The 15,069-nt window shown below is 50.9% G+C and overlaps 1 protein-coding gene across 6 annotated transcripts in view; it reads left to right on the top strand.

Moving 5' to 3' along the window:
- Positions 1-15,069, top strand: part of Iqsec1 (IQ motif and Sec7 domain ArfGEF 1) — a 325,272-nt gene that overhangs the window by 174,813 nt on the left and 135,390 nt on the right. For 2 of the 6 annotated variants that reach the window (XM_041640196.1, XM_041640177.1), the window contains exon 1: positions 1,655-2,020. The exons of the other annotated variants lie outside the window; for them this stretch is intronic. In XM_041640196.1, the coding sequence (XP_041496130.1) occupies positions 1,998-2,020 (23 nt within the window). In that variant the 5' untranslated portion in view covers positions 1,655-1,997. Of the gene's footprint in view, positions 1-1,654; positions 2,021-15,069 lie in introns of those variants that run through there. 6 annotated transcript variants of the gene reach the window in all.

The raw sequence follows: 15,069 nt of genomic DNA, 5'->3' as shown, positions 1-15,069 counted from the left end.
GGCCAGTTTGCCATGTGTTAAGCCCACATGGGTCTGAATTCCTCCTATGACAGCATTCTTCTGGGGGTGGGCAGGCCATGGGAAGACTGGCCAGTCCTAGAGTCCCCTGCACTTTGGCCACCCAGCTGCTTCAGCAGTTATTATGCTGCATCCAAGGAACCACCCCACTCCAGCCACCAGAGGAATGAGGTCTTCTTCATCTGGCCTCTATCCCTCTTTGCTGTGCAACTTTCCTTAAGCTGCTCACTGTCTCTGAGACCCATTTCCTGTGTAATAAATTAACAGAACCCAAGAGTGAAGCATCCATCTTCCCCTAGCTTTCGTGGGTCTGAGCGGCTGAGAGGATGGGAAGAAGAAATGGAGTCAGCCTGGCAATTGCCACCCCCAACTGGAGGGTTCACAGTCTCATCCTATCATGTGCCCCTCCCCTGGAGACAGCTTTGCAAGTGAAGATTCAGGCCAGACACAGTGCTGGCTGCGCCACCTTCTGTCCGTTAGTCCTAGATGGGTGAAGACCCCCCGTGACTCCCCAGAGTCTGGTGTGTGCATTAAAAGCTTTCCTTAGACACATGCTCAGCTGGGTTTGAGAGTCCTGACTGACACTGGGTAAACAGGCTGCCTGCTCAAGAAAGCATGAGATACTCAGAGGGGGGAGAAGGCGAATGTGCAGGGAGAGAAGTGGACGTTTCTCATCTTCACCTCTTAGCTATGATGGCTGTGTCAGCATCCGTCAAATCCATCCAGCATCTTTCTGCCTCAGGGCCTTAGCACAAGCTCTTTGCTCAGACAGCTCCTGCCTTTAGAGTCCACTGGGTGAGGTCCTGGAGAGGCCTTCTTTCCCTGACCCCAGCTCAAGAAGATTCCCCACCCTCCACACACCTCTTTTCTCCTTGGTTGAACCCTGATCTGATTGCTAGGCACAATTTTACATTCTGACTTTTATGTTTTCTCCCTCCCCTCCCTTTTGAATGTATCCATAATGAAGGCAGATGCTCTGCAGGCACACTGGGGGTGCTGGCAAGGGGGAAAGAAGGGAGGGAGGAGGGGTACCACAGCTAGAACAGACTGGCCCCAGCCCTGGCCTCCCTCCCTTTAGGTAATAACTGGCAACAGTGATCCAAACTATGTCATCTGCTATTCAGCTACTGTAGTAGTAGGGCCTCCAGGACTGGTCACACGGCTGTCATGATCCCATTTTACAGTAGCACTTTGGAGACTCCCAGGAAGCACTCAGCTTGCTGAAGTCTCACAGCCCCTAACTCCAGGACACAAATTCTCCTGAGTATTTGCTTAGTTTAGCGGCTCCTAAGTTTCCATGTCATGGATGGAAAAGCTACCCTGGAAGGAAGTGCCATCATTACATTCTTCAGGCTGCAAATGCATTTTAGCAACTGATTACCAGGTTTCCAGTTAGGGCCAGGAAGGAGCCACCTCGATTTTAGCGCCAGGGCTCTTGATTTTGCAGCGGCACCGCAGGGCAGCTCTGTTTGATGCTGCAGTTGCCACGGCAACGAGCACTTTGGCGATTGGTCCAGCTCGGCCGCACTACGTTGCTCCTGGAAGGAGGGGGGCGCTCCTGCACTCCTGTCCCTCCTCCGGATGCTGCGAGAGCAAACCGGCACAGACACCCCCCTCCCCCAGCTTTCCCCTCCTCTCTCCAGCACCCTGCCACCCCGGATGTGCGGGAGGGAAAAATCCCAAGGAAGTCCCAGGTAGCAGCGAGGCAGACGCCCCCGCCCAACCTAGCGACCATGGTGACTCGACGTCTTCCCAGGCTTCTGGGCACAGTGTAAACCCTGCGTGGGAAGACCTGTTTGGAGCCCCCTGCCACATTACTCCCAGCTTTTCTAGATGAACCTGCCAGTCCTGGGAAAGTGACTGTCCTTGGCTTTCATTTTCTTCCTTTCCACCTCGCTTGAGCATCCTGCTCCTCCTCTGAACCACCTTGAGCCTCCTCAGCCCAGGCAGGAGAGAGAAGGAGATCAGACTTGGGCAGGATGGCTTGCCGAAGACGCTATTTGTGAGTATATGAGACAGGTTTATCCTGAAGCCTGAGGCAGAAAGGACCACAACTCGTGTGTTGGAATGGTGTTGGAGTGAGGGGCTTGGTGGGTGTGGGGTGGCTGCTCTGCAGGTGGCTTCCAGAGGGAGCAAGCTTGTCTCTAGTGTTTGTCTCCTGCGGCAGAGGCGGCATTGATGATGAGGAGGAGAAAAATTATCTTAGTCAGCAAATCTTCCTTCAGCTGTGAAAGTCTCTTGCTGAGGCAGTCACCTTCCTCCTAATCCATATCCACATACAAGGGCCCCCAGACCCATGGCCCTGGTTTAGGCTTTTGGCAATGCCCCCAGCTTTGGTGCTCAGCAAGCCTGTGGCCCGCACCCAGCCAGGTGGAAGGCCATCAGCAGACTGAGACAGTGGCAGGAGATGGCATCCTCCACGGACAGGTGAAGGTGGCAGCAGTGTCCAGTGCAGGTGTAATGTGTGGGTACAGAGCACCCGTCAGCTGGGCCTGATGCCAGCAGCAGAGGCGGTGAAAGGCTTAGGGTGGTGACATCACGGGACTTGGTATTTATGGAAGCAAAGCTGTGCTTGGTGAAGCCAGGCTTCCCAGGGGGCAGTGGGATTCAAAAGGCAATTTCTTTCTAGGCTCTCTGGGGGCTGTTCTTGAAAGAGCAACCTTTGCCCGACTTGGGTGCTCTAGGCTCTGGAAATTGGATGAGGTTTGGGTCTGGTCTCTGCCTGCTCAGTGCTTGGAAGCTGCTAGGGACAGTTTGGTGATCTCAGATCTTCTGAGGTTAGAGAGAAAACCATGACGTTCTTGAATTGGGATCAGCCACTAGTACTAGGATAGGGCTTGCAGGAATTTGTAGGAGGTCACCTGGGATGTTTAAACTCTCCTCAAATAGACCTTGAACTTGCAGAGGTCCCAGACCCCATCAAGGGCCCTCCAAACCCTCTTAGGCTCTGCCTCCTCCCCTCCTACAAGGGGCGGTTCCCATGCTAATGAGCCTGGTAGAAAGTAAACACAGCCCGTGCCTCTTCAGCATGCCCGGTCTGTAGGCCCCTGTAGGAGGAGTGGGACTATGGCCTCTGGCTCTGGGTCTGCATTTTCAGTGGAAAAGCCTTTGAGTCCGTTTGTTGGTTTAAGCAAACCACACAGCGTCCTTGCTTTCTGTGTTAAGGCCAGAAATAATAAAGCTTTCCCCAGCTTGGAACTTTGTCTCACATTTGGAGAAGGTACTTCCCAGGCAGCAGCCTCCTTCCTACCTACCACACCTTTTCTGGAACAGGAGTCTCCAGTGTCAAAGAAACTGACAACTTGCAGAGCTACTAAGCTGCTGCAGAGGGAAGATGTTATTAGCATGAAATGTGACAATCCTCGTGGAGAGCAGCCTGGCCCAGGGCCTGTTTCCAACACTCAGGAACACCATCTGAAAGGCTTCTCATAGGCAGGCATGAACACACACACACACACACACACACACACACACACACACACCATTTTTGAAATGGGGAAACTGAGACTGGAAAAACATGACCGTGGAAACTTGGCATTCACTGGCTTCGGCACGGGGCCTGGGCTTTTCATGGAAATCATTTTGTCAAGTGCACGACTTCATCCCATAGATTCCACTGTGCTCCCAAGGTTCATTCTGCCTGGGGAGGGCCAGGGACTTGCATCTGAACACACAGCCTTAGGCAGCCCTGTTGGCAGCACCTGTCTAGGCACCTGTGCCCCCTGCCTGCCTTCCTTGAGACCACTCTTCTCTAACTCTTAGGGCACTGTAGGCTAAGCTATTCCTGCCCTGCTTCCTCCTACATTCTGCTGCTATCGACCACCCCAAACAGATTAGCCAGGGAGAGCTAGAGAAGGGTTGTGACCTCTGCCATTGCAGAGGGTTTGGAGTAAAACAAGCCTTGCTGATTTATCTGCTAGGTACTCAGCAGCCTGTGTTGGGCCATCATTATATTCCACTTGACCAGGGCAGGGCTCAGCCCAGCCCAGGGACCTCTCAGTACTTGCTGCTCCAGACTTCTGGTTCCCCAGGCCAGACGTCTGGAAGGGGGTGATGGCTGTCAGCTCAGAGCAGTCTTGGCTAGTCTTATGCTTTCTCACATCCTATAGCTTGATCAGCTTTCCTCAACTGCTACAAATAGAGTATGATTGAGCCCATTTTACAGAGCAGGAGACTGAGGTGCAGGGAGGGAAGGAATTCCCTGGGCTCCTGCAGTTATTTGCTGTTGTGCCTTTAGCAGTTCTGCCCCTCCCCCAACACATTCCTCCCTTACCTGAGCAGCCGTGTGTTACCGTGTGTCACCTGATCAGGCTGTCCCTTGGCCTGTTTGCTCCACAAACAGGTACACTGTGCACCCTGTTTCACCTCCCCAGGCATCCTCATTCTTCCTGCCCGCTGGGTCACTCTATGGGTCACTCTGAGAATTAAAACTTAACACTGAAAGAGGTGGGTCCTCAGTCTCCTCTGGAGGTGGCCTGGCGATGGAATAAAGATAATGATGAGGCCTGCAGTCCTTGACCAGGCCACAGCTGACTTTGGTCAGCTTAGCAGCGTTGTAAGGAAGGTACCCCATACTGATTGACTACAGCAGCATTTTCACCATCCTCAAGGCAACGGCTGAGGAGGGCTCCAGCTCAGGCAGTGGAACTATAAAGATCTGCAGAGCAAGGCACTGACTGCCTCTTTGCATGACTGTGGTCCACCCATCTATCCAGTAACTGGCTCATTTGCTGACTGCCTGAAATTTCCTGGCCCCTCTTCCCTTCCTTTTTGGCTCTGACCAGCTATGCAAGACCAAAGCCTCAGACCTCCCACCCTGCCATTTTCTGACTTCCCTGCTGAGCCTCTATCTACCCTGATACTATGTCCAGCTTGTTGGGTGGTCAGTCTGCTTACTAATAGAATATAAGCTATACCTGACAGACTCCTGATGGTGTGTAAGCCTCAGAGACCTTCAGCACCTAGAAAAGTGCCAGTACATCCCATGCATGCAGGATACACATTTAAGCCAGTGAGTCCTGGTGGTGCCAGGCACTGTCCTAAGTAGGACTACAGGGCAGGGCAGTGGATTGGGTACTACCAGGTTCCTGGGTAGGTACTTGTGAACATCAGCCCCAACACAGGAGGTGGTCTCCACAGTCAGCTGAACCCCCAGGACTGGAATGGGCATCTGCCACCTGAACAAAGAAAGCAGGATCCTCTGAATATGCAAATGTCGTGTCTTTCAACTCGTTTGACCATCTCTTACTTGCATTGTACAGACCATGCAACTGAGTCCTAGAACAACTTGTCCCAGGTAACACTCAGGCAGGGGTAAACCTGTGCAGTCCACCCTAACCCCAAACTCTGACCTGTTATCATACTGAAGAGTTTTGCTGATTGTGAAGAAAAGGGGGAAAGCTGAACAGCGGCATGGGTAGGGAGGGCCCTGTGGACTGATTCCCACTGTCCCAGCTCAGTGTGGACTGAGTAGAGACTTGGAGGGTGAGGCTGAGGTTGTCTCCTGTGCTGGAGGAGAGTAGCGGGGCAGGCACCTGACTTATCCCTTGGCCACAGTGGGCAGTTAGGAGAAGCTGCAGGAGTCAGGAGCACTGGTCTTCAGGCTAGACCAAGAGCAGCTGGACGTTCTTCCTTGCAGTTAACAGTGGGACCATGTTTCTCAGGATGAGGCACCCTGCTCATAGGGCCCTGGCCTACATCATAGTACTAGCTTAACTTGATCTCAGAGAACTTCAGGCTAGTATCCTTGTTCAACCCCCTGGAACTATGGCATGTTGAGTCTGTGGTTGACACATTCTGCAGGGAAGTGATTTGTTCAGGTTTATGGCCAGGAGTTTGTCTGGTTCCAGACCCCCACTCCCTCTTCACCAACCCTTGTTTGCCTGTTCTTGGAGCCAGGACTGGTAGGCAGCAGGTGTTTCGAAGGTGGAGTTCAAAGGAGAGGAGGGTCCAGGTGACCAGAAATCCTAGGTGACAGGACACTGGTCAGATGTCCTTATGAAGTACCTACATGTCATACCCTTGCCATCACTTTTGATAAATCTTGGTCCAGATCAGTTCTATTAGGCATAGGATTTAAAATGTTTATTTGTTTGTTTATTATTGTGTGTGTCTGCGTGTGCATTTAGTAGAGGGGCACCTACCATGGCACGTAAGTGGAAGTCAAAGGACAACTTTGTAGAGTTGGTCCTCTCCTTCTACTTCTTTGTGGTGGATATGTCACTGAGTTGAAGCCAGCCTGAGCAGGACGTTGAGCCCCTGCCTGCATCAAACAAGATAGATCTCCAAATGTGTTTTGTGTGACTTGGCTATACGTTGAGTTTTCTAGGAATGTGACTGCTCTCAAAGTCAAGGGAAGATCGGACTGTGATATGTTGTGAGCTCTGCCAAGAGCTGTCACCACCTAGGCCATCATGTCTCCAAGGGCAGCAGCTTTCCTGGGAGCAAGGTTTCCCCAGCAGGTATCTGTAGGATCAGCTGCTCAAGGGTGGCCACTCCTTGGCAAATGACTGTTATCTCAACACCAGGTCTTTCCGCGTCTGCAGTGTTTATGAGGGACAGGCTACGGGTTTGCTGTGATGTAGATGTTGACAAGCCTTATTGTGTCTGGCATGCCTTTCAGAACGGAAGTGGACAGTGCCGTTTGCGGTCGACTAATGGGCCTAGCTTTGCAATAATGATGATGTTATGTTCAGTCTGGTTTCATAGCCTTAGATTCAACTAACTGTAGATAGAAATTTAGTGGAGTGTGTGTGTGTTGGGGGGGTTATTTCCAGAAAGTTCCAAAGAGCCAAACCTGGATTTATCTGACCCTGTACCAAGCCCACATGAATGTGTCGGTGTGTAGGCACCCTGCTGTGGTTCCTCTTCTTCGTGGGTCTTTCATCTCTGCAAACCTGGCTCTTTAGTGCTGCTCACCTCAAGTGTGTGGGCCTGTGATGGTCACATCTGCTTACTAGCTTGCTTCTCATGTGTGGACTTTCCACAGCATTTTTCTCCCAAACAGCCCAGTGTCATCATTGTTTCCACAGCCTTGGTGGTGTATATCTGTGACCCCAGCACTCAAGATGCTGAGGAAAGAGGATGGAGAGTCCAGGGTCAGGTATCTGAAGGGGTCTGGCAAGCTAATCCTTAGGAGTACTGAGGAGCAACCCTTCTCTATCCCACACCTCCACCGTTTACCTATCTTCCCTCCTCCTCCTGTCATTTCCCCTAGGCCTTCCATCCTTCCTGACAGCCCCCGTTGTGACTGCCACGGAAGCAGGCAGGCTGTGGAAGGTCTCAGAATAGGGGGCCCAAGCTATCACAGAGAAGTCACTCCTGCTAGGGGCATCTTGGCCCTCAGTCTCTCTAGCTGCTCTTTCTTTCCTGCCCTGCTTATGGGAGCTACTCCCTGTGACTCCTCTGTCTCCTGACACTCTGTGTGTCCTCTCTTTGCCCTAGGGCAGCAAATAGTGTAACAGCTCTGGAGGGCACAGAGGTCTGAGTGGGCAGAGGACAAGTAGGCTGGACATCTGTAGGCAGAGATGGTTTTCTGTCTAGACCACAGATCAGCTCTGTCCTGCCAGCCGCGCCCCCAAATAACACAGAGACTCGTTATTAATTATAAATTCTCGGCTGATAGCTTAGGCTTGTTTTTAGATAGCTCTTATAACTTAAATTAACCCATTTCTGTTAATCTTTGTGCTGCCCCGAGGCTTGTTTACCTCATTACACACTTCCCATCCTGCTTTCTCTATGTCTCCTGGCAGCTCCTAAGACTCCTCAGACTCCACCCTTCTGGTTCTCCCGTCCAATCTCTTCCTGCCCAGCTATAGGCCAGCCAGCTCTTTATTAACTGATGTTAATAAAGTGTGCAAAGATTGTTCCACAGCATACATCTGTAGAGTGACTTTCGAGAGCCATGTGCTCCATGGAGGCCTAGGCTGGGACACATCTCCCAGTCTCGGGGTGAGGAACTTGTTTCCAGGTATTCCTGGCCGTCAGTGGAGGCCATGCTTTGGTGAGTGTGTGTGTGTGGGGGGGGGTCTTAGTGCTACACCATTCTACCACATATACACTCTACCCAAGGGATGAGCAACACTTGGGAACTGGTGCCCTACAGAGTTCTGAGGTGTTACTGTTTAGCAAAATGACTACAGTGTTGGCAGGAACGCTCAATATTATTTTTTCATAACTGCAGATGAGTCTAAAATTATCTCAGAGTCACACATTTGATTTATATGGTTTTTGTTTTGTTGTTGTTTGGAGAGGTTAGTGCTGGGAATGGGATGTGTGTGATCTACTACCAAGTTGCACCCACACCAGGCAGCTCATAACTACCTGTAGCTCCAGCTCTTTTTCTGTCCTCCACAGGTACCTGCACCCACATGGCATACACTCACAAAGACACTGTGCTGGCTGGTTTTTATGTCAACTTGACACAAGCTAGGATGGCTGTTTGGGAAGAAGAAACTTCAATTAAAAAAAAAATGCCCTTACCAGATTTAGCTCGTGGGCAAGCCCATAGCACATTTTCTTAATTGGGGATGATGTGGGAGGGCTCAGCCCATTATGGGTGATGCCACCCCTTGTCTGATGGGCCTGGGTTGTATAAGAAAGCTGAGCAAGCCAGTAAGCAGCACTCCTCCATGGCCTCTGCCTCAGCTCCTGGTTCGAGTTCCTGCCCTGACTTCCTTTGATAATGGACTATAACATAGAAGTTATTTTTGGTCATAGTGCTTTTCAGTGGTAGAAACCCTTACTAAGACAGATACATACGCATACAAACGAGTAAAAATAAAATAAAATGTATCTTTTTAACTGAGCCTCACATTATGGGTCTATTGGCTCAGACCCTGGTGACTGTGGGACGGAGGCTGGCCACCTCCTAGTGTCTGTCCTCTAAGGTACTCTGTGGTTAAAACCCTTTGCTGTCCTCTTCTTTGTCAGTTGAGATCCCTTGACCCTCCTTTCCAAGGCTCAAACTCACCAGAAGTCCTGGCACAAGTCCCAGCCCTTAAAAGTAAACCCCTCTGGAGGCTCATAGGCCTGACTGTCAGCCAGCTACTGGAGCAGGGTCTAGGCCCTTCCCAGAATCAGGGCCCACCTCAACCTGAGGGTTTCTCTGAAGAAGGCCTCGCCTCTCCCTGCGCCTGTGAGTCTGCCTGGCTTTCAGCCATTCCTCCTCTCCCTCTGCCCAGAGCCACATATGTTAGTGATGGTACAGTCCCCACGCTCTCCTCTGCCTGCTGCCACCACAGCAGGCGGCGGGGACAGAGACAAACTGAACGCTCCCGCAAATGCCATTTTGAAGACAAAAATGGAAACCAGTCGGCTAAAACGAAAAGGTTACGGGAAACAAGGCCTTTTGATGGTTTTGGCGTTCTACAAATTGACTATTCTGTGAATTGGCTTCCAGCAAATTGCCTTGTCACAGAGAGAGAGGCGAGACAGAGCTGGTGAACTGGACTGGACTGGGGTTGTCAAAGCCTGCTCTTCTCATCCCCCAACCATTCCCCACCCTGCCCTGCTCCCAGCCATTCCTATCTCCTTTGCGACCTTTGGTTCTTTCCTTTCTGCTGCTGGGACCGCCACACTCAAAGTCATCCCTGGCTTTGAGGCTGGTGCTAAGTCTTGCCAGCCCAGCTGCAGTGACATTGAACTACCTCAGTCCCCCAGGTTTTGACTGGTTCTTTCCTGAAGGTTTGCAGCTAGCACGCAGGGTCTGGAGTTGCCATTCTGTTTGCAGAAATCTCTGGATCAGTGGTGCCGTCAGAGAGCATGGGTTGATTCCAGCAAAGGGAAGCATGGGACCTAGCATGGAGTTGGTTCAGTACATGTGTGCTGAGTGACTGCAGGATATTCTGTGGGTCTCCTGAAGCCTGTGACCTGCCATCATTTCACCTCTTCTTCCACACATACTTGTCTATACATGTGGGTCAGGCCTAGGCTGGAGGTAAAGCCAGGTAGGAAAAGCCGAAGGGGCTCTCGTAGGGACTGAGGACACCATTACCCCACTGGGGTTGAGCTCAAGGTGAGGAGTCAGGGAAAGGAAACCCCAAAAGCCCCACAAAACTTGGTGTCCATGGACCCTGGGATAGGACACAGGTGGTGGCAGTACTATCCCTAAAGGACTCACGTCCACAAGAAAAAGCATATTTGGGACAGTAATCTCATTGACGGAGAGCAAGGAGACTTCAGAAAGGGTCTGCGGGTGTCTGGGACTGTCTTCTGCCTCTTATCAGACTCTGTAAAAATGTTCCTACCTCCAGCTCAGGACGGGTTCTCCTCTCTAGTGAAACCAGCCCCCCAGAGGCCAAGGTCACCTGGGGCCTCTGCCAAGGCCACTGCCATCTGCTAGGAGAAGCTCTGCCTCTTGAACAGAGCAGACACTGGGGAACAGTGCCTGCTGCCGCACCATCTTGCATCCCAAAATAGAAGTGCATGCACCCCACTAGCTTGGCATGTTAAGGCTTGCACCTCCTGTGTCTGTCCCTCTCCCGGTTTGGGCTTCAGTCAGGGTAACACACTAGCATTAGGGCATGAGACTCAGAGAGCCTGGCTTCTCTCTGATTCCTGCAGTCCCTGGCAGTTTTTACCCTAGATACTGATGACTTGCCAGGATAAGGGGCATTTAACCCAGAACTGGGCATCTCCTACTAGATAATACCTATCTATTTCTTCCTCCCCACTTTGAACCACGAGGTTCCATTAGCTGTTAAAGAATTCGGTGTAAAATGCATGAGTTGAGTCTGGGTGATTTGGGTTGATTTCCTGAGCTCTGAAACCAGTAGATGTTCTTGGGGATGAAGGTTGGCTGCCTGGTTGGCTTCCTTCCTTATGATATGGGAGGCCGTGGAGGGGTCTCTGCCTCTCAAAGCTTTAGCTTCCTTATCTGTAATGTAGGAATCGGAAATTCCAGCCCTGGCTTGAGGGCTGAATGGGGTCATGTCAGCACTCTGGAGTCTGAGCAAGACTTTGTGAAAAGTCAAGAAGACCCAGTGGATTGGTGCCTCTGTATTTATGCTCCTCCTACCATTCAGTAATCTAGGCCTGTAAAAGTAGGATTTGGTGGTTCCAGACACAGGACCAGGGCCGCTAGGGCACAGGCCTTGCAGGGTCCTGAACTATATGTGGCAAGGCCTCCACTACTGTAAGCCCAGGAGGAGCTGCTTGCACCCCAAACCTTGGGAAGTAAGAGGATTTTGATTCTTGGCAAGTGGATCTATCCAGGTGGGGTTCCCTGTTCAAGTCCAGCCCAGTGATCCCAGCACAGAGCCCTGTCTCAGCTGGCCACTCATTCTCAGAACTCAGTGCAGGTGCCCTTTCCTGGAGCTTTCCTGGGTCTGTTTATTGAGAGTGACTACCTTACATTTACTTAGGGTCCCGGTGTTCTGTGACTACTTTGCTGTGTGTCATTTTGGCTACCTGTCTGCCCACAGGGGTAGAGGCGCTATCTCACCCACTTTGTCTTTGCTTCTTGAGTGGGGTTATTGAGTCACACTGGACACTGCTCAGATGGGTAGGTGTCTGTGGTCTTCCTGTGTCACTGGGTGGCTGGGATGGATGGTGAAGTGCACTGTCTTGGTTACTTTAAATTGTTGCAATAAGACACCATGACCAAAGCAACGTATAGAAGAAGAGTTTATTTGGGGGCTTATTTTGGGGTGAATTCATGACTATGATGACAGTAAGATTGGCAGCAGGCAGGAAGACATACACTGGAGCAGTAGCTTACAGCTTATACCTTTGATCCACAAATATGAAGCAAGAAGATCTAACTGAGAATGGCGTGGGCTTTTGAAACCTCAAAGCTTGCCCCTGCCCCCAGTGACACACCTCCTCCAACAAGGCTACACCTCCTAATCCTTCCCAAACAGTTCCACCAACTGGGGACCAAGCACTGAAATATACCAGCCTATGGGGCCATTGTCATTCATACGACCACATGCACTCGCAGTGGTCTCCTGCCCATGGCTTTTGCTTCCCATATATTATTTTTATATGGCTTGAAAACCCAGGCTTGAAAATATTAAATGAAAAACTCCAGAAATGATTGGTAGGTTTTCTATGACTTTTGTTATGGTGTGTTATGATCATTTCTGAGTATTTTGCCTGCTTCTAAGTGTACTACATGCATAAAGTGCCCACATCAGCCAGAAGAGGGCATCAGATATCCCAAAACTAGAGTAACAGATGACTGTGATGATGTAGATGCAAGGAACTGAACCCAAGTGTCTTAGCCACTGAGCCATCTTTCCAACCCCGGTATTTATGGCACTTAACCCTCGATGTACCTGTTCTGTATAATGTGTATTGAATGTGGGAACACAGGAAAACCCAGCACCATGCCCCTTGTTGCCACCGTGGTGTTGGGCATCCCCTAAGCATGTTAGAGGATGTCCCTGTGTATAAGAGGCTGCTTTGGCACTGTGTGGGTGCTAGGCTGGACAAATAAAATGACTCACTGTCTCAAACTGCACCCTCCCTCTCGGAACTGATGACCACTAGACAAATCTCCTTCCTGTGTAACCGAGAGACCCAGGCCCAGCGTCCAGATGATACCTCATCTCTCTTGGGTCCCTGGCTCTTCCCATATACCCAGTCAGGGGGCCTCTGGAGGTATCCTCCCCAGCAGCCAGACTCTTTCCGACTCTGGCTGAACTCTGGGCAGGGCATTCTGGCGGCAAGAAGTAGTGTAGAGGCCAACCTAGGGACAATCATCTCCTTGTGCTTGTGGTGGGGGCCCCTGGCTGGTAGGCAGGGCTGTCTATATGCCAGAGCCAGCACAGGAAAGCCAGCAAGTCCTGTCTTAACCAGAGGCATAAGGTTGAGATGCAGAGCCGGGCAGGATGAAGGGCAAGTCTGCCCATTGGCACCTCAGACTCCCTATCCAAGGCATGAAGATGAGTCTGCTTACAGCTGAGGAAAGGGAGGCCTGGACAAGGACTCCAAGCTTACAACACCAGCGCTGGTACCAGCATATACTGATCAGTGTCATATCTATTCCCAATATGTGACACTGGGCCAAAGGCCTAGGGTATAGAATCACAAAGTTCTCACTTCGCATATAGACCCTAGAATCTTGGTTTAGTTGTGTCTCTGCCTCAGAAGTCCTGGGGACAAAGTGACAGTACCCTGTGTCCTGAGCAAAGGGGCAACTGACCTCCATGTTGGCTCTCCACTCTCCTACAGCAGTGGAATGGCCAGGAACATGAGCTCTTGAGTGCCTTAATGGCTTAATAGTTCTGCTGTAGAATGCCAGGCACTGGGGCCTGGGAGGGAAGAGATTTGGGACAGGATGGTGCCTTCCATCTCCTCTCCAGCCATAACTTCTGCCCCAAACAGAGAAACTTCTAGAGCCCTGAAGACAGGCACACATTCCAATGCTGGCTAGAGGGAGTGGATCTGACCTTTCGTGGGGCCATCTGAGTTACTCAGGTCCATAAAAACATCTCCTCCCTGTGTCTGCAGTTCCAAGGACAACCCTGAAGGAGTACTTGCTGAGCACAAGGCACCCTATTGAGTTGCTGCCATGGCCTGTTGACCAGGGAGGCAGGAGAGCTGAGCCAAGCCCACAGCCACCACATAGGGCTAGGAACTGTGCCACACACCCCATAGCCACAAAGGGCAGGAAGGAATGTGTCTCCAACTCCTATGTACACAGTCGGTGGGGGGCTGGTGTCATAGAATGAATGTCACAAATATTCACGGCCCCATGCAGCTCCTTGAGAGCAAAGCCAGTGGAAACATCCTGAAGCAGTCACACTACATCTGCAGGGAGTTGAGGGCAGGGGGCGCTGATCTTCCCTTGTGCTTAGCAGTTACTGTGTATGTGTGTCTATGTGTATGCGCGCGCACGCGCGACTGTGCATTCTCAGATATATGCGTGTGCATTTGGAGTCCAGAGGTTGACATCAGGTGTCCTCTCTCCCTGTCCACCTTAGTTTTTGAGGTCTCTCATTGAATATGAACGTCATCTATTGGGCAAGAACAGCTGGCCAGTGAGCCCAAGTAATCTTCTCGTGTCTGTACCCCCCAACACTAGGATTCCAGCACTGTATCACCACACCCAGCTTTTTATATGCATGTTGGGGGTCTGAACCCAGGTCCTCATGCTTGTGTGCACGCTCTTTACTGACTGGGCCTTCTCTCCAGCCCCAGTATTCACTTTCTAAACCAATGATGAGAAGGTGGGAAGAAGTTACCTCCCTTCACTCTGGAAACTGGAGCAAATTCCCTCCAAACAACCTTCCTCTATGGCCTGACTGAATCTTCCTTGCTTTTAGCTTTCTCTGAAAGGAAGATTCACCTCAAATAAGTATCACCCAGTTGGAGTTCCCCCTAGAACAGGGCCAGACTTTTAGCCAATACCTAAGGAAGGTGCTCGAAGTCTACCCCCTACCCCTACACACACACACACACACACACACACACACACACACACACACACACGACACACCATCACCACTACTGCCACCACCAGCCATCAGCCCTCACCTGTGCTGGGCCAGCATTGGCCAATAGGCCTCCTTGTTCCAGCTTCTTTCCATGGCCTTGCTGTCTATCTTAGGGCAAGCTCAATCCTCTCTTCATTTGACACCCCACAGCTCAGAGCTGCTACACAAATGAAGTAAATTGAAATAAAGAATACTACTAGTGCAATACCAGGAAGCCTGTGGGGGAGTGAGGTCACTGGCCGCATTGTCATGGGGAGCACAGAGCGGGCAGCTGCTCTGGAGTCAGTGTGGTTTGTGTTAATAATAAACATTCTCTCCCATAGCAGCCAAGGAGGTACCCTCGGGCTGTCCCCTTGCAAAGAATGGAAGCTCTGTGCTCACAACCTGTGTCCACAGGCTCCCTGCAGCTCATTCACCACAGATGCAACTGGGCATCGCCTAGATGCTCTTGCTGTTAGTCAGCTTTCTAGGCTACAATAAAACTGAAACCATCAGCTTCTAAAGAAAAACAGGCTATTTCGGCTCATGGTTTTGGAGTCTCAGTCCAAGGTCACTTGGCCTCACTACTTGTAATATATAAATTTTTTATTACTTTATGAGTATGGGTGTT

The sequence above is a fragment of the Microtus oregoni genome, unplaced genomic scaffold (genome assembly GCF_018167655.1).
Source record: "Microtus oregoni isolate MIOR12 unplaced genomic scaffold, Mior012 000002F_ref0000024, whole genome shotgun sequence".
NCBI classification, from domain to species: domain Eukaryota; kingdom Metazoa; phylum Chordata; class Mammalia; order Rodentia; family Cricetidae; genus Microtus; species Microtus oregoni.
The sequence above is the reverse complement of the archived record's forward strand: the minus strand, read 5'-3'. Positions and strand labels throughout refer to the sequence as shown.